This window comes from Coturnix japonica, chromosome 27 (genome assembly GCF_001577835.2).
Source record: "Coturnix japonica isolate 7356 chromosome 27, Coturnix japonica 2.1, whole genome shotgun sequence".
Taxonomy (NCBI): Eukaryota; Metazoa; Chordata; class Aves; order Galliformes; family Phasianidae; genus Coturnix; species Coturnix japonica.
The window spans coordinates 709890-727546 of record NC_029542.1 but is presented as its reverse complement, the minus strand read 5'-3'; the positions used below and the strand labels follow the sequence as shown (position 1 = coordinate 727546).

Here is a 17657-nt window from a genome sequence, read left to right as displayed (position 1 = left end):
CACACGGGAGGAAAAGGGGATGGAGACGGGGGTCCTGAGCCCGTGGAACGAAACCCAAACCCTCATTGAAATACAGTTGGTGGCCCCCCAGGGCTCTCCCATCCGTCTATGCACCCACCCCAATGTCCCCAACCCCATATACCTGAGTGACCCCCCCCCCAGGACAGAGGGCAGCCGTGCACCCTATAGAGCAGAGCACTGCAATCCCCTGCAGCTCCTCCACCCCCCCCCAAACCCACCCATAAACTGACGCTATTCGGAGTTTGACACACCTCAGGCAGCACAGAGCTCTCTCTGTTCCTTCATTTTATTAAAAGTTCACTAAAAACAGGGGGGAAAAAGACAATTAAAAAAACAAACCCGACAGTTTAGGGGCAGTAAAAACCATCTGTAAGTACAACCAGCCCAACCACAGCCGTAGCCAGGGCGAAGATGGTGAGGGGACCAGCCACCCCATGGATCCCAACAGGAGGGAGCCACTGCAGAACCCAATGGCTGCAAGGAGGATGCACAGCTGCGCCCCTGCTGCTGTGGGGTGATGCAGTGAGCTCAGCTCAGTGCACCGCTGTGTCCTCGCAGGGGCTGGGGCAGAACGTTTCATCCCATATCACCTCACTATCAGCAGGCACTGGTTGAAGATGTATCACCCCCAGGAGGTGTGGGGCACTGCCCAGCTCCCACTGAAGGCCCAGGGAAGGGGCAGGAGGTGGATGGATTTAGTCCAGCTGCCAAAAAAGGTCTGAAACTGGGGGAAAGGCAGCTCTGCTCCCCACACTGCAGCTCCTGTCCGAGTTCTGCCGCAGCACCAGGCAGAGCTGTGAGTCGTACCCGCTGTCCCGCACGCTGCTGTGTGTCCTTTGGAGCAGGTCTTTGTCCATAGAGCGGATCCCACTGTCCTGGAGCAGTGTGTGGACCAATGGGACATCCCAGTCTGACACAGAACTCAGCACAAAGTCCCAGGGAGCCGCTGTGCTGCATGGAGGGGTGTGTGGGAACACAGGGCTGGGAGTGGGGATGGCCCCCAGCTCCACTCGGGGCTTCTTCCCCAGCGGGGTGGGCTGAGTGGGGCACAGCGGGCGCTTCCTGCAGGCAGGAGGGGTGTGCAGAAGTCTATGGGGTTCAGATGGAGCAGCAGTTGCTGCCCTGGATCCAACAGGCAGCTCTAAAGGGCAGCTCCCCATCGGTTCCTCTGCTTCTGTGGGATCACTGACCCCATCCCTGGGCAGACAGGAGGAGCATCCCTCAATGTCAGGGTCAGGATCAGCACTCAGCAGCCCCACAGCTCCCTGCTGTCTCTCCTCCCCCAGCACTGCTGTCAGCACCTCGGCTCCTGCAGCACGTTGTGCTTGAGGCATTGAGTGTTCATCTGTCAGGCAGGACAGCGGCACCCTGAAAAGAGCCATCCCTTAATGATCCATCTCAAGGCCCAACAGCACCGTGCCCGCAGCAAGATGAAGCCTTTTCCTGCCCCTCCTTGAGCAGTTTCAGACTGATGGGGCTCAGCACATGATGACACAGACACACAACGTACCTGGGCAGCTGCCCCGTGATGCTGCTGGTGAGCTGTGAGATGACACGATCCACCAAGGCGTAATGAGAGTCATCCAGGGCAAAGCGTCTGTGCTGAGGGCTCTGCAGGTGCTGGAAGGAGGAAAAGGCCCTTTGGCAATGCTCAGCCTTTCACAAGAGGGATATGTGCTGGATCAAGCAGTTCCCACAGCCTGTGGGGCCCCACAGCCCCCTCACCAGACAGCCCCACTGCTTGGGAACAAGGTTAGGAAATACAGGCAATGCTGTCACCCCTGGCTGCTTACAGACAGTGTTCTGTTCCCATAGACACCTGATGATGAGGGGCTGTGCCTGTATCTAACAGCAGCCCACAGCTTTCCCAGCAGTTAGTAAAATGCAGATCCCAAATACATGCTGTCTGTCACTGAAGGTTGGGCTCTGGAAGCCATACTGGTGCTCTACAGGAGATAAATCCCTGGCTGATCAAAGAGATAAGAACGTCCTCCAGCTGCCACAGAACAGCTCCTCACCTTACACAGAGTGGAGGGTTACATCTTGGAGGTTCTCCAAGACCCACCAATGAGCATCTCATCATCTCCATAAACCACTGCTGGCCCAAAGCAGGAAATCTGAGCAGCTCAATGGCTTCTGCCTGCAGGGCAGATCCGATCACATTGAGGCCAGATGAACCCACTCTCCTTCCAAACAGACTGTACCAACAATGGGCGCATCACCATCACCCACGGCACCGTGCAGCCCCCATAACTGCTGGGATGAGCCAGGACACGGCAGAGCCTTTACCTTCTGCAGCTCTTCGAATGTCTCCTGGCAGCACTCACAAAATCCCTTCCTCTTCTTCGGCACCGCTGTGGACCTGGGGCTCTTCTCCCCATTGCTGCCCTCCACAGCCCTGTAAGGTGACAGCAAAGCTCTTCCCTGCCCTCCAGCATGCACCCAGATCTGGGGCCAAGGACACAGCACTGCCTTTGAGCTACAGATATGGAGCCCAGAGCAGGACTTCTCTCACCCAACAAGTGCTTCTGTAAGCCCTGTAAGCCATCAGGATTAAAAGCTTGCACTGAGGTGGCTACAACTTACCTGGCCCTGCAGGAATTGGAGAGGTTCTTCGGAGGCTCAAAGGGGCTGGAGCCCTTGGGTGCCAGGAGGTTGAGGTCAGGAAAGCTCTTGAACTGATGGTGGAAGGGCCGGAATTGCCTGGAAGAAGCAGATTAGGAAGCAATGGTGGCATGGTCAGGAACTGTCCCTCCTCAGATGGGTATTTGATACAGTATTTGACCCTGCAGTCACCTTAAATGTTGTCTTCAGAGCAATTAATTAGTGCTCTGAGCACTGTTAGAAACACCACAGAGATCCAGTCCCCCTGGGCTTGGAGCTGTAATCGAGTTACAAGCTCTGACCTCCTGTGCTTCAATCTCTTTCCCTATTTCAGAGGGCTCAAACAGATTAAGTGACCTGCAAGGATCATATGTGGAATCTGAGCACGGAAGTAACTGCTGCCAGGTCTCACAGAGCACCTTTTTCCCCAGTGACAACACAAACTATAAAGATTGTTTCTCTAAACCCTATTTGCTTCCTCTCAGGGAATGCCATGGAGAGCATCACCGTCCCTCAAAGAAGCCACACTCCGCCCTGGGGACAGAATATCCACCATCCCACAAGTGAGGAGAAGCAGTTTAGGGTTCCTCCCTGAGGAATTGTAACGTAGCTTGGCTGTGATGTTTGGAAAGGTCTCTCTTACCTGCTCTGGTCTTCAACCTTCAGAAAAGGGGGCTTCAGTTTTCCTGCTGGGAAGACAGCTGGGTTAGGAGTCATAGAATCACTGAATGGTTTGAGCTGGAAGAACCTTTGGAAGTCCTCCAGTCCAACTATGGAGTCCACAGGGTCACCCGCAGCCCAAACAGGAGCTCAGAGCCCCTCCAGCCTGCCCTTCCATTCATTCATTCATTCATTCATTCATTCATTCCCCAACAGAGCTGGGCTGTAGAGCCAAACTCATCAGTACTGCTCACACCTTTAAGCACCACGCCTGAAAATCCAAGTTGAGAGCTGGTAAAGAAACAAACACCAAGCTGCGCCTGCTGGCACCTGCCTGATCCTCACACCAGCTCCCTCACACCTCCCTTACTGCCTCTAAAGGAGGTTTTGCTCCCTTGCATCTCAGTGATATTTTCTGTAAGGAAGTTTCAGCCTCATTCTCTCAGAACGTTGACCCCTCCCTGTCCTCAGGGGCACATTCCTTGAGTCTCAGCCCTGAGCTTGCATCAGACACACCCCTAAGTCACCAAGGCAGCTATTTGTGTGCAGGATCAATGCTTCTGCATAAGTGCTGGTGGCAGAGGGCTGAGTGGAGGCAGCTATCACCACACATCCCCAGGAAGAGCTCAAAGTGTGCCACCACCACGAGCTCTGAGCTCTCAGCACACAATATGCCTTATCTGACAACTTCTTGTACCCTCCCCCCCCCAAGACTGGAAAATCATACTGGAAGAAACCAGGTTGGATTCTGCTCTATGATGCTCTGCAATGAGCCAAATTCACGAGTCACAAACCATCCTGCATTACCAATGCCAGTCTCAGCACTGCACCTCACTCCCATCTAACTGCAGATGACAACCTGGGCTTCCCAGCCCCCTCCCTGTTTGGTGCCTCAGCTGCATATTCCAGCCTAGCAGAAGTGAGTGGGTTGTGAGGAATGTGCTCTCTGCTGGAGGATGCATTATTATACTTCACAACTACAGTGGAGCCAGCGGGTTGAGCAGTGCCAGCAGCACAGCTACTAAGTGCCTTGGGATGATGGGAGTTAAGCTGCAAACTGTTTGTAGGGTTTTAAGAACACTGCCTGTATTTGAAGGCACAACGCCCTCAGCTGCACACAGACAAGGAGCTGCAAAAACTGCCTTGGTCGGTCACCATATTTTTGTTTGATGAAGTTTCAGATGGATATTCAAATTCTGAGGCATTTTCAAGTGGCTCTGAGTGTGAACGTGCAGGGAAACAACTTCCAGGCCTACCTTTGTGAGCTCCTGACACGGGGCACTGTGCCTGGAGGAGAGAGTGACACATTCAGTATGGGAGACAGTGCAAGCAGAGCAGAGATTAGTGATCCCAGAGCAGCAGTGAGATTACAGCACTCACCCACTACTCTGCACTGCAGACTGTGTCCCTCTTCCCCCCCAATATTTGGGCTGTCAAGTTACCTAGAGGTATTTAAATACAATATCCAGGTTGCTGCTCTCATCTTCTGCCCCACCTTCATGATGACCCCTCCGTTAGATGAGAGAGATACATTTCTCAGAGCTACTGAGGGGCCCCGAGCGCCTCCAGCTGGGTGGAATTTGGGTCACTCACCTCTGTCCTCTGCTTCCATGCTCCCGAGGCAGCACGCAGCAACTGCTGAGCGTATGACAACATTTCTGTGGGGGTGGGCTGTCAAGGAGCTCAGCAAGGCACAACATCACAACTACACAGTTCATGAACCCAAGAGTGAGCCATGAGAGAGTCAGCACGCTGAGGAAGGTGCCCCATCTCATCCCTTGGCTTTAAGCCTCTGTAGCAGTGGATGCTACCAGGAATTGCTCAGCGTGTGGACATTGGAAAGCCCTGACAGATCTGCAGCAGTGCTGCAGCTCAGAGCTGGCTGCTCATCCAGACAAGCACAGCCACAGCAGTCTGTCAATGTCATGGGCCACTCAGGAACCTTTTACTCCAGACCTATTATTAGAAGCAGAGTTTCATCATCTGTCTGTCCCATCACCCCTTCCCCATCCATCACTGAGGCAGGACGCACCTTCCAGCACAGGCCCTCAACCAGCAGCACCTCCTAATGAACCAAGTCCTGCCATTATCACCATCTGTATTTCCAGGCCAATTAGTAAAGGTGGTGGATTCAGACACTGACTGAGCTATTCACTTCCCAACAGTGAAAGTGACAGTAGCACACCCTATGCAAGCAAAGCATCACTAAATACCACATACTCCTCACAATTCCTCCCATCTTCCATCCCACACTTGCTGTACCCTTCCTGCACAGCCTCTCTCTAAAATAATAACAATAAATTCACCGATTCCCACTGAATCCCGGCATAACAGAGAAGGATACCATCCACATGCACAATCTGGACTCCCCACAAGCGAGCGTTGGCGAGGATGCTGCTGCCGCTGCAGGTGTCCTGTGCAAACAGAGAGGTTTGGCAGGGAACAGCTCCAAGCAGCAACAAACCCATTTCAGTGGGGTTTTCTTGTTGCCCAACTGACAGAGCAAAGCGTGGGAGTTATTAGCACGTGAGCTTCAGAGCACAGAAGGTTTAAATTCCTCTCTACCTACCACAAATGGACAGCAGAACACAGCTCAGAGTTTTAATTCTTACCATGTGAGCTTCCTAAGTGGTCACTGACCGACCCCACTGCTCTAGCAACGTGTCTTTAGTTCTAAAATTTCACCTAATTATGGTCCTGTGTTAACAATTCTCTCATGTGGAGCAACCAGATTGTTGGGACAGACCCTGGAAGCAGCTACCAGGGAAGGATGGTGTGGCTCTGTGAAGAAGCACTGCACAGCATCCTGCAGAACCACCAACTTCACAGAACCATCGGACAGAATCGTACTGTTACCAGCCCCAGTCTGCTCCCCTCAGCAGGAGGGGCTCCGAGAGAACCTGGCACTGGTTCTGCACTGCTCAGCAGTCCTTTGAACACTCAGCTTAAGGAAAGCCAGGCCACGTGCTGCTCACCTGATTCTTCATGGCCTTCTGCAGCAGCTCCCTTCCCCTGCTGATCAGGGCCTGCAGAGAAAGCAGCCGAGCATTATGTTCCAGCAAACAGCTCCTTGGACAGCAGCAAGCTAAGGGCAACGAGGCTGCCCAACAGCAATGATTTCTAGAGATGCCTGCTCTGCTGAGGAATCCAGCCAAGAATTCATCTCAAAGAGAGCAGAACTTGCATTTCCAGGGAACACAAACCGCAGACACCCTTCACATCCACAGTAGGCAGTCAGTCAGCCAAGGCTTGGCTTTTATTGAACAGCTTCAGAGCGAGCCAAGAGGAAGCAGCAGCTCAGTTCTACAACCCCATGTGCCAAGAGGTTGGCAGGGGCTAGAAATGTCCTTGCTAGTCCTTCCTGCAGAGCCAGCTGCTGTGCCCTGCACCTGTGCCTGTCAGCACACAACCGCAGCCTGCAATGGTTCTGAAGCAGATTTGGTTTGCTTATAATCCTGTTGTGTTTTTTTTTTTTTTTCCCTAGACATATTCCTGCATTGGGATGGACTGTGTGTTCTGTTAGGAAGCCAGCAAAGCCCTCAGTTTCCTCTGTCATTTGAACAGATATCCTTTGCTTGCTAGCTCAAAGCTGTGACATGCACATTAGAGGGAGCAACGAAGCACAGACACCAGGGACATTGGTACAAATGAGATAGGAGGAAAAAAAGAACACTCAGAGCAGCAACAGATACCTTCCAACACCGGTTGTACTCTATAAATCCCTTGGGATAACCTTTGGGTTGGCCTTAACCTAAATAGCTCTTACAGTGTCTGGTGGCTTCTGCTGAGGCCTGGTGTGATTCTCTTTGGAGGAGGAAGGTGCTGAGCTGTGGGCTTTTGTATCCTCTGAGGTCACGTTACCCCTCTTTTCAGTCCAAGCCCTGGATCTGCTTCGTTTGGCTTCTTTTTTGCTGGACACCACATAGCTGACTTCTTTGCTTAGGAAGCTTTCAGTCACCTGCAGCAAAAGACAGAACAGAGCAGCTCTAAAATACTCCAGCAACACATACAGAGCTTTGCACAGAAGGCAAAGACGAAAAAAGAGGCTAGAAACCAAAAAGCCTCATTTAGGGCACTAACAACAGGCTTAGCAGAAGCTCAGTGGAAGCAGAGAGATATAGGGTATGAAGTACACAGGAGGATACAAGTCTGTGCAGCCTGAAGTCACAGCTGCTAAACAAGGCCATCCTGCTGCCCCACAGCACACAGTGCCACAGTGGCATCACTCACTGCCCTGCAGCAGTGACTTATGCTGCAGGAAAAGGAGTGCCTCAAAGTCTCACAGTGCAGAGGTTTGGGCTGTGACTACGGACAAACGCTGCTCTCAAATACAGCAACTCCATGAAGGGGGAAGGAATGAGAACTCTGCTACAAGAGGACTGATGTCAGGGGGTAGTGACACAAGGAGACGTCTGAGGAGAAGCCAGAGGGATGGTCAAAAGGATAAAGTTATTTCCAATTACTGTGGCAGCCACACAGAGGAACACCCAACCACTGGGAGTCTTCAGACTGGAAGACACAAAGTGAAAAGAGACTTGCAGAGCATTCCTTGGAGGACTGGCAGCATGTTGGCAAAAGTTATCCAGAGAGGTGATGGATGCTCTGGAGATGCCCAGGTCAGGCTGGATGGGGCTCAGAGCACTGATGGAGCTGTGGGTGTCCCTGCTTATTGCAGGCAGTGGGACCAGGTGGTCTTCAAGGATCCTTTCCAACTCAAACAATTCTATCACTGCTTCATAGACTTAGAATGGGTGCTTTGATGCACATGAGATCTGTGCCAGAGAGGAAACAGACAGCAATAGCTCAAGCAGAGCTCAGCTGTGGGCACCTCAGGGTCACTTTGATACCAGCAGGGCCACATCCAGGTGGGTCTGGAGACCTCCATGGAGGAACCCCCACAGCGCCCTGGTTCCTATGGAAGGGCTCAGTCACCACCACTGTAAATCACAGTGCTCTTTTCCAACCTTAATCTATGTTCACCAAGTCCAACCTCAACCCATCTCCACCATGTCCCCTAACCCATGTTCCCACTGAACAGCTTAGGTTGGAAGGGACCTCTAAGATCACCCACTCACAACCTCTTGCCATGAGCAGGGCTACTGCCCACCACCTCAGGCTGTCAGGGCCCACCCAGCTTGGCCATGATGAATTGAATGCCTCCAGAGATGGTGCACCCATGGCTTCTCTGGGCAGCCTGCAGCAGCACCTTACCGCATTTCTTCCTGACATCTTACTTAGGTATCCCATCTTCGAGCTTAAAGTCATTCCTTCTTGTCTTACCTCTATCAGACTGTGTAAAAAGTTGGTGCCATTCAAGCATTGGAAGGCTGTGATGAGGTCTCCTCAGAGCCTTCTTTTCCCCCAAGAGAAATAAACCCAATTCTCTCAACCTTTCTTCATAGCAGAGGTGCTTCAGCCCGGGGCCACACAAGAGCAGAGGGGGGCAGGCACCTCCTCTCCCTGCTGCCACCCCTCTGCTGATGCAGCCTGGAATGCTGTTGGCCTTATGGACTGCAGGTACGTACTGCTGGCTCACGTGCAGCTCTTTGTCCACTTGAATCTCCAAGTCTTTCTCTGTAGGGCTGCTCTCAAGCTCTTCTCCCAGTTTGTGCTCCTATCTGGGACTGTCCCAGTCCAACACCCTGAACTTGGCCTTGTTGAATCTCACAAGGTTCTCGTGTGCCCAGTTCTTGAGCCTGGATGCTGTACCTTCCTTCTGTGGCATCAGCTGCACCTCTCAGCTCGGTGCTGTCTGTACACTCAATCCCATTGTCTGTGTCGCTGATAGAGGTGTTGAAGAGCACTGCTCCTAGATGGATCTCTGGCTCGACTGATCACCACCTCCACTGGGACAAAGCCATCGGCATCAGGCCTGTGGCTGCAGCCATTCAACCAACTCTATCCACTAAGCAGTGCAGCCTTCAAACCCATCTCTCTCCAACTCAGGAATAAGAATATGGTGTGGGACTGTGCCAAGGGCCTTGCACAAGCAGTTGACATCAGTTACCCTTCATCCACTGATGCTGGTCTCCATCTGTGAAGTCCGCAGACAGGTCAGGCACACTCTGCCCTTGGTGCCCACATGTTGGCTGTCAGATCACCTCATCTCAGCAGTGCCTCAATGTGCCTTCCAGTAGGATCTGCTCCATGGCTCAGGGCTGACACCCATCACTCTGCAGCTCCACAAATCACCCTTTCTCTCTTCCTTAATAACGAGTCCATCTTTAAGTTTCTTTACCACTCCCACAGACAGCGACCCCCCCATGCAGCCTATCCCAGCACACCAGCACGACTTACAAGCACAAAGTCTCTCATATGACCTCCCCTTATCCAACCCAACGCTGCAGGCGGTGATCAGGTCCCTCACAGCCACCTACAGGGACGTCTGACCGCCTGGGCCGCCCCTCAGGACCCCCCCAGCCCTGAGGCCCGGGCCCGAGGCCTACTCACCCCAGGCCCAGACCCAGACCCAGACTCAGCCCCAAGGCCTACTCACCCCAGCCCCAGGCCCAAGACCAGGCCCAGCCCCGAGGCCTACTCACCCCTCCCAGATGCCGAATGACCGCCGCCAGCTCCCTGGCCGCCCACCCGCTGGGCACATCCAGGAAGAAGCTTTTCCCCCGTAGAGGCCCAGCAGGAGCCGCCATACCGACCTGACGCCGCCCCGCGGCGCTCCGCCGCCGTTTAAATTTCCCCCGCCCCGCTCCTAACGGCGCTCACTACGGTGGCCGTGAAGGCCGCGCGCCTCGCAACAAGTTTGGCCCTCTCCGGCCGCCGTAGCTTGGCTCTTTGCGCATGCGCTACCGGAAGTGGCTTCCGCGGCCATCACCGGAAGTTGCTCTATGCTCGTGCGCCGCCGGAAGGGGTGGAAGCGCTGCAAGATGGCGGCGCCCAGCGTGGAGGCGGCGGGGCCGGGCGGGTTCGGGGCCTGGTTGGCGACCCGACTCGAAGCGCTCGGGTTGGACCGTGCGGTGTATGGAGCGTACATTGCGGGGCTGCTGCGGGAGGAGGAGAGCGAGGAGGAGCGGCTGGAGGCGCTGCGCGGGGTGCTGGCCGCCTGCCTGGTGAGCTGCTAGGCCGCGGTCCGGGTGTAGTGCGGGACTGGGCCGCAGCTGGACGGTATAACGCCAATATGGAGCCATTATGGAGCCATTATGGGGGTGTAAAGCCGTTATGGAGCCATTATGGGGGTATAAAGACATTATGGAGCCGCTATGAGGGAATAAAGCTGTTATAGAGCCACTATGAGGGGATAAAGCTGTTATAGAGCCATTATGGGGGGGATAAAGACATTATGGAGCCATTATGGGGGTATAACGCCGTTATGGAGCCATTATGGGGGTATAACGCCATTATGGAGCCATTATGAGGGGATAAAGACATTATGGAGCCATTATGGGGGTATAAAGACATTATGGAGCCATTACGGGGGTATAAAGCCGTTATGGAGCCATTATGGGGGTATNTTATGGAGCCATTATGGGGGTATAAAGACATTATGGAGCCATTACGGGGGTATAAAGCCGTTATGGAGCCATTATGGGGGTATGAAGACATTATGGAGCCATTATGGGGGTATGAAGACATTATGGAGCCATTATGGGGGTATAACGCCGTTATGGAGCCATTATGGGGGTATAAAGACGTTATGGAGCCACTATGAGGGGATAAAGCCGTTATGGAGCATAAGGAAGGGCCACGATGGGGGGCAGGTGAGGGGTGTTGTGTACATTGAGGTGAACGAGTGGTCGGACTGTGCCGCAGTGGTACCGTGGAGGACACCAAGGTGGTCGGGGGGCAGCTCCTGTGCGAGGAAAGGATGAGGGGTCTGGGCTGTGGTGTGGGGAAGAGAAGGCTGAGAGGGGAGTTCAGCATTGCTTATAAGTGTCTGAAGTGGGGGGTCAGGCTGGGGGGGAGGGCTCCTTTTTGGTGGTGTGCAGCAATAGAACGAGGGGCAATGGGCTGAAATTGGGGCACGGGGATTTACACACTAATACAAAGGAAGAGGTCTTTACTCAGTGATTAAGGGAGCTTTGGGACAGGGAGGTTGAGGAGGATCTTTATCTGAAGTTATTCAATACGTGTCTGGACTCCCTGCTGTGCAACCTACTGCAGGGATCGATGACAGGAGGTGATGGCCTCAGGTTGTGCCAGGGGAGGTTCAGGTTGGGTATTTAGAGGACGTTATTCTCAGGAGGAGCATTAATGCATTGGCACAGGCTGCCCAGGGGGTGGGGGAGTCACCATCCCTGCAGGAGGACAGGAACTGAGGAGATGTGGCACTGAGGGACATGGGAATGGTGGGGTGGGTTGGGGTTGGGCCTGGGGATCTGAGAGGTCTTTTTTAAACTTAATGGTTCTTTGGTTCTGAATTAATATTCAGTGCTGAGTAGTGAATGCATGCAGGTGTTCATCAGCAGCCTGCTCAGCTGCTGCCACTGTTTGTCCCTAGTGGTCCACGCAGAAGCATAAAATCCAACAGGACTTGGTCATTACGATCAGATCTTTGTTCTTATAACTGTAGTTCCTTCCATTAGGTGACTGCTCACCATTTAAAGTCAGGGACATGGTTTAGTGGGAGCTATCGGTAATAGGTGAACAGTTGGACTGGATGATCTTTTAGGTCTTTTCCAACCTTGGTGATTCTATGATTCTAAGTACACAGCACCTCTTCACTACCTTCCATCACTTCCCCACCCTGCAGCACCAGCAGTGCGGTTGTTTCTTAAAGAAGAATAGCTGTGTCATTGTAGCCCTGTGCTGGGACTAATAGGAAGAGCAGACACCAAATCTTGGCGCTGCTGTTGGCTGTGTTATGTTCTGATCTCTTCTCTCTTCCCTTCAGTGCTGAGGTGCCATCTGTGCTGTCACCAGTGTGGGTTTCACGTGCATTCGGTCCCCTGTCTTCTGTTTTCTCCTGACAGGGCTGACTCTTGCAGCTCAGTTATGCTTCATTCACAAGTTTAACTTGGTCTGGTTATCTACATGTTTTTTTACCTCTTGTACCTTTGGGTACTTGGTAACTTGGGGCTCTTCTTTCCGGCTCTTTGATCTATGTACAAATTCCAGGCTTTCTTTTTGTTTACCTTTGCCATCTTCACTAAAAGAAACTTCATGCAGCCTCTGCACTCATGTCCAGGCTCCTCAGTGCTGACCCTTCCATTCGTTCCCTGACTTTATTTAAACTCACCCATTTCAAATCAAGTTCTGTTTCTGTTCTGCTCACCCTCTCAGATTCCGGGTCACTTTGTCCTTATCTATTTTCTAGTTATGTCTTCTTGCGTCTACTAACCTCTAAAATGACAGAATTCCTTGTTTCTTTAGAGAATATTATGTGAAAATTGTAGTATCCACAGCAACCTGATCTACACCAGTGTTAGGAGTATCCATTCTTTGGCTCTGTACATGGAAAGTGAGTCTCCCATAGGCTGTTAGAGGTCCTTACCCAGACGGTGCTGAGCTAGGAGCATTATTTAGTGAATGCCCTGTGTGCTGTGGTAGTACCTCGCTTTGTTTCCTTCTATGTTGACTTTTGCATCGTGTTTCCTTTCTGTTGCTTCACTCACATCCATTTGCACGCTGTCGTCTTCATCTTTATTTCCTTTATATGAAGTCCTTGTAGCACCAAGGCTGAGTTACTGTTCCTCCATCATTTTCCAGAACAACTGGAATGTCTCATTTTTGTGTTCTGCTCTCATGATATGCTACATTGGTACCCAAAAGCTTGATTTTTTTCCTATTGCTCAAATCCTCATTAGCAGGTACAGGTATCTGCCATTATTTTCAGCCTTCTTGCAGTTCGTTTTCCTTCCTGCTTACCACTGTTCCTTTGTCATTCTTTACCTAATTTTCTTCCTGCTGGATACTGAAACCAGGTGTTTAGGGAGTGTGTCTTTCCCAACCTTCTTTCTTGGCTGATCTTAAGGCTGCTGTCCACTTTCCCAGCTCTGATTCCAGTGTGCTTGTGCTCCCAGTGCGTGGTTAGATGGAGGAAGACAGACAGCTGAGGCCTGGCTATGGCATGCTTTCATAGGAAATTCTCCTCTGGGCAGAGGGTGTGGAGCAACCTGCAGCCTTCAGAGCTCACCTTTGGCATACACAGGGCAGACAGAGGTCATTATGGGTGGTAGAACAGGTCTAGGTGGGTCACCATTGCTTTGCTGCTTAATTTGACCCCTAAGTATAGTGCTGCTGCCAGAGGAAGGCTGTGCTGTTTGTGCAAGCAGGCAGGGCTGGCTCTAGTCCTGAGCTGAGGAGCTGGTGCATCTCGTGCCATGCATTGTGCTGCTGCCTCAGGTTAAGATAAGTCCCACTGTGCCTTTAATGGTAGATTTCATATGAAAGCTGTATCACGCGAGCCTGCTTGTGGGTGTGCTGATTTTTTGCAGCTGGTACTTATATCCGATTTGTGCTTGTTTGTAGCAGACCAACTCTGTGCCAAGACTGAGAAGTCTCTTTTTCCCTACTAGGAAGAAGATCTCTTAAGCGATGTGTGCAGGGAAGTAGTGGAGAAGTGGTCTGAATCTCAGATCGTTGACACCAAAGAGGAAAAAGAAGGTAGTGTTGCTGCTCGCTGTGCCTTTCTGTGTGGTGTGAGTGCTGTGCAGGGCTTGGCTGAGATGAGAGCTGCATGTCTGTTCTGTTAGGAGCTAAACTCAATCCAGCGCTGAGAAATGTGCAGGTTTAAGTGTATTGCATGGCTCAGTGATCTCAGTGATCAGGGCTGTGTTGTCACAATGTAATGTCCTATTTGGCTTACACCCTTTTATATTTGCTTTGTATTTTCTTGTCTATTCTGGTGCACACAGAACTCTGTCGATGCCCAGTGCTGTGCTGGAAATAGTTGTCCCTATTGGGCTCTTACTGTGAACCCCACATTTATGTTGTATTTCTCTTGACTGAATCTCATGAGTTACAGCATTTTCTGTTGAGTGTCTTTGCCTGAAAATTCATGGAAGCAGTCTGTCCTTGGCCTGACTTTGCCTTTGGCTGAGGACAGGAAAATGTGCTGCTCCGTGTGTTAAAAAATAACCCCCTTTCTCTAGCCAAGAGATGGCAATTGCTGAAGATGCTGCTGGATCCCTCTGTCTCCTACCATTGGCTTTGCACAGCAAATGATTTTTCTTATTTGGCACAGGAAGATGAGAGCAATCTGTCCTTCTAGCCAGGCTGTTAGAAATGTGCCTGCACAGGAGGATACATCCCAAGTGAAGTCCCACAGCAGCAGTGTTGGAGCTTGATCTTTAAGGTTCCTTTCCAACCTAAGGCATTCTGTGATCCTAAGTCAGTGCCCACTTGTAATTTCTAGAAAACACATGTGGGGCGTTTGCTCTTGGTAGGAAATTGAAATGTCTGAAACACAAAACCTGAAGGGCATCTTCCAGCTTTTAAATGGAGCACAAAAGCAAACTTGTGTGCTGCCAGCAGGGCTCTTGCTGTCAGGGCACTGACTGAAGCTGGGGTTCTGTTCTTGGCAGATGAGGTCCAGGCAATCACCAGCATGATGGAGAAGCAGGCCAGGATCATCGTGAAGCCGAAGGAGATCTCGCAGGAGGAGAAGCAGAGGAAGGAGGCCCTCCTGGCCCAGTATGCCAACGTGACAGATGAAGAGGAATATCCTTTTCCTGTTCATTTAAAATCACCTTCATAGCTTTTCAGTGTCTGGGGGAGGAATTGGAGAAACTCGTCCATCTTTTTCCCATTGAAGGGGCTTCCATGGCAAAAAGCATGGGAGGTCCTGGCTTAGGGAGTTGAACGTTGGGTTTTATGCTTATCTTGTTCTCAATTATCAGTGTTAGTTTTAAGCTTCTTCCTCTTGGCCTGGTAGAATTGTTATCTGACACGTTTTGATCCAGGTGTAACTGCAGGAGCACAGATCCATGAGCAGTGTCCACAGTTCCTTAACTCTTTCACTGGTGACGATGAGCAGGACAGCTCCGCTGCGACAGCAGTACATATTGGATCAGAAAAATGTATCCTTTCAATTCTCCACGTTGGGGGTTTGGGGAGGGCGGCAGCATCTGCTGGGAACTTCCCATTCTTTCTAAGTCTGATCCTTTCCTTTTATCTCTTTTATTCCTTCTTTTCCTCTCTGAAGCTTCACATGATGTTACTGATACAGATAATTCTCTCAAACACTGGTTTAATTCTGAGTGGTGTCCAGAGAGGCAAATCATGTCAGGAATCATTATAAGTGCAATTGAAACAAGACTGCTGTGGTACACCTGAGGACATGGTTGCTGAACCAAAGACCTCATGTTTTTGTTGGTGTTATTTGGGTTTTATTACAGAGGTTCTTCTTCCTTTCTACCTTCCCCGTTTTACCTCCAGACTGTTCATCTGCTTGGTGAGAAAGCAGGGAGGGGAGTCAGAAATGTTCCTTGTCTTTGTGCAGCACCTTTTGTAGAGCTGGTAGCTGAAGGATTTCTCTCCCTGCAGAGCAGCTGAGATTTGCTGTAGGTGGGTTGTGGCTGATCCTGTAGAGTCCACGTGTGGCCCCAAACCACCACTGAAAAGAGGGAGTTGTGTGTTCAGAGCACATTGTCTGCCCTTAGCTCGCTACCAGCGCTGTTCCGGAACACCAACGTGGAGGATGTCCTGAATGCCAGAAAGCTGGAGCGGGAGCTGCTGCGAGACGAGTTCCAGAAGAAGAAGGAGCAAGACAAACTCCAGCGAGAGAAGGACAAGTTGGCCAAGCAGGAACGGAAGGAGAAGGAAAAGAAAAGGACACAAAAAGGAGAGAGGAAGCGATAGCTGGGGTTTGGTGGTTGGACTTTAAGGGGATACAATCAGTTACAAATACAGTGTGTGTTTAAAAAGCAGCAGAGTTTCTGGGCACGTGGCTGGTGACCGGTTCTTTGGAAGCATTTCCTTTATTTTACGTAGCAAAAAAGAAATTTCAAGCACCTCTTAAACTCAAGTTTTGCCATGTGCTTGTGGTGTCAAATGTCCCAGTCATTCTTGTGGCCAGTGTTGTACCAAAGAACAGTGAAGTGATGATGTTTGTGTTTCAAATTGATCAGTTTTACTTCTAACTAGTTAAAGCAAAGCAAGATGTAGGAAAGGGCTTCTGAATGGGCTGTATCCAAGGACTGCAGCAACAGCATGTTACGACTTGAGAACAGAGCAAAGCCCCTTTCTGACATGCAGTTAAGGACTTGCAGCTGCAGGGTGAATGTGCATTTACACTAGCCTTGAAAGATGTGTTTGCAAATACATTTATTTGTGCCACCAAGAACAACGCTACGTTTTCATTCTGGCTGAAACAGCAGGGTTTGGCTGTGCCCTCAGCAAGGGCAAGTGCTGTTCTGCAGCAAGAGAAAGGAAACCATATGAAATATATATGAGCTCCAGCTTTGAGACCGCTTCACCCACAGACTCTTATTGGTAAGAGAAATGCACAGTGATTTGAGCGTCAGCTAGAGCAGGAGCAAATCAGTCAGGCCCTTATGCTGTTCTGAAACTTAATGCTGGTGGCTGGAAAATGGTGCTCCGTGATGTTCTGGGTGGGTGAACATCTACTGTTATTTCTATAGTAGCTGCCAGAGCAAATGCTTTCATGCAGGCTGTGACCGGTTTGGATGCTCTGGCTTTACGAGCAGTTGCTCCCATCTGGCCCAGCCCCATTCAGGAGCTGTGTGGAAGGGCTGAAGGCTTCTCTCACCCCACAAGGGCTCTTTAGCTGCCATTTCCAGCCTTCTTTGTGGCAGCATCACCTGAACTCCCCTCTGTGTGTGGAGGAAGAACCTGTGGTGCTTCCAGAGGTGCAGGGGAACTGCTGCACCTCATCCCTGTGCTGCTTCATATTCTGGCCACTGTGTTCACGTTCAAGACTGGCTTTTGGCAGCAGGCAGCTCCTGGCCTGGCAGTGGTAACTGCCCCTATTGCCCACTTTCAGCAACAGTCTGATTCAGGGGTAATGCATCCTATTTAACTCTTTTTGCAAGTGTGAGTATCTGCTTTATCTTTGGACTTGAACAATAAAGCTGGCTGGCCAAGAAGCTGGGCTCCTCTGTGTCTGCAATGGCAGCGACAGCCTCACTTTCTCTTACCCAACAGCAGTATTTCAGAGGGCTGATCTGCTGCTGTTCCTCGTATTCACACCTCTTTCCATGGCCCTGTAGGGCAGTATCAGAGTGGTGCTGCCCCAGGCTTTTGGGTCCAGAAACACAAAGCATAGTGAAGTCCTGTGTATGAGCACGACTGCATGAATCAATATGTTCTTCAATACTAAGCTCTCCCCTGGCCCTCAGCCTGTTTCAGCATAGTTAATGCTTCCTGGCTAACGATGTCACAGGTCTTCCTTGAAGCCACAGAGCTGTTAGCGAATGCTCATAAATCCTGCTGTTGATGCAGAGAGCTGAGCACTGATG

At 51.1% G+C, this 17657-nt stretch overlaps 2 protein-coding genes across 7 annotated transcripts; one reads left to right on the top strand and one right to left on the bottom strand.

The window, feature by feature from the left end:
- Positions 1-289: 289 nt before the first annotated feature.
- Positions 290-10056, bottom strand: DBF4B (DBF4 zinc finger B). 6 transcript variants are annotated; one of them, XM_015885481.2, is made up of 11 exons: positions 9828-10050; positions 7052-7243; positions 6261-6311; positions 5630-5699; positions 4879-4943; positions 4542-4572; positions 3269-3314; positions 2608-2724; positions 2311-2419; positions 1532-1641; positions 290-1218 (listed from the first exon to the last, which is right to left on the bottom strand). In XM_015885481.2, the coding sequence occupies exons 1-11, from the start codon at positions 9930-9932 to the stop codon at positions 717-719; spliced, it is 1398 nt and encodes a 465-aa protein (XP_015740967.1). In that variant the 5' UTR covers positions 9933-10050; the 3' UTR covers positions 290-716. The 6 variants fall into 6 exon arrangements, with proteins under 6 accessions (XP_015740967.1, XP_015740964.1, XP_015740965.1 ...); XM_015885478.2 differs by having other exon boundaries at positions 290-1389; positions 9828-10048; XM_015885479.2 differs by having other exon boundaries at positions 290-1389; positions 3269-3311; positions 9828-10048.
- A 74-nt stretch (positions 10057-10130) lies between these two features.
- CCDC43 (coiled-coil domain containing 43) lies at positions 10131-17285 on the top strand. The gene is made up of 5 exons (XM_015885485.2): positions 10131-10349; positions 13755-13842; positions 14763-14898; positions 15199-15257; positions 15851-17285. The coding sequence occupies exons 1-5, from the start codon at positions 10167-10169 to the stop codon at positions 16036-16038; spliced, it is 654 nt and encodes a 217-aa protein (XP_015740971.1). The 5' UTR covers positions 10131-10166; the 3' UTR covers positions 16039-17285.
- Positions 17286-17657: the final 372 nt, after the last annotated feature.

Coding starts and splice junctions, on each gene's coding strand:
- CCDC43 (XM_015885485.2), top strand. CDS start 10,167: ATGGCGGCGCCCAGCGTGGAGGCGGCGGGGCCGGGCGGGTTCGGGGCC. Junction 10,350..13,754: donor GGGTGCTGGCCGCCTGCCTG/GTGAGCTGCTAG, acceptor TTTCCCTACTAG/GAAGAAGATCTCTTAAGCGA. Junction 14,899..15,198: donor AACGTGACAGATGAAGAGGA/ATATCCTTTTCC, acceptor TAACTCTTTCAC/TGGTGACGATGAGCAGGACA.
- DBF4B (XM_015885478.2), bottom strand. CDS start 9,932: ATGGCGGCTCCTGCTGGGCCTCTACGGGGGAAAAGCTTCTTCCTGGAT. Junction 3,315..4,541: donor CGTGTCAGGAGCTCACAAAG/GTAGGCCTGGAA, acceptor CTGTCTTCCCAG/CAGGAAAACTGAAGCCCCCT. Junction 1,642..2,310: donor CATTCGAAGAGCTGCAGAAG/GTAAAGGCTCTG, acceptor TCCTCCTTCCAG/CACCTGCAGAGCCCTCAGCA.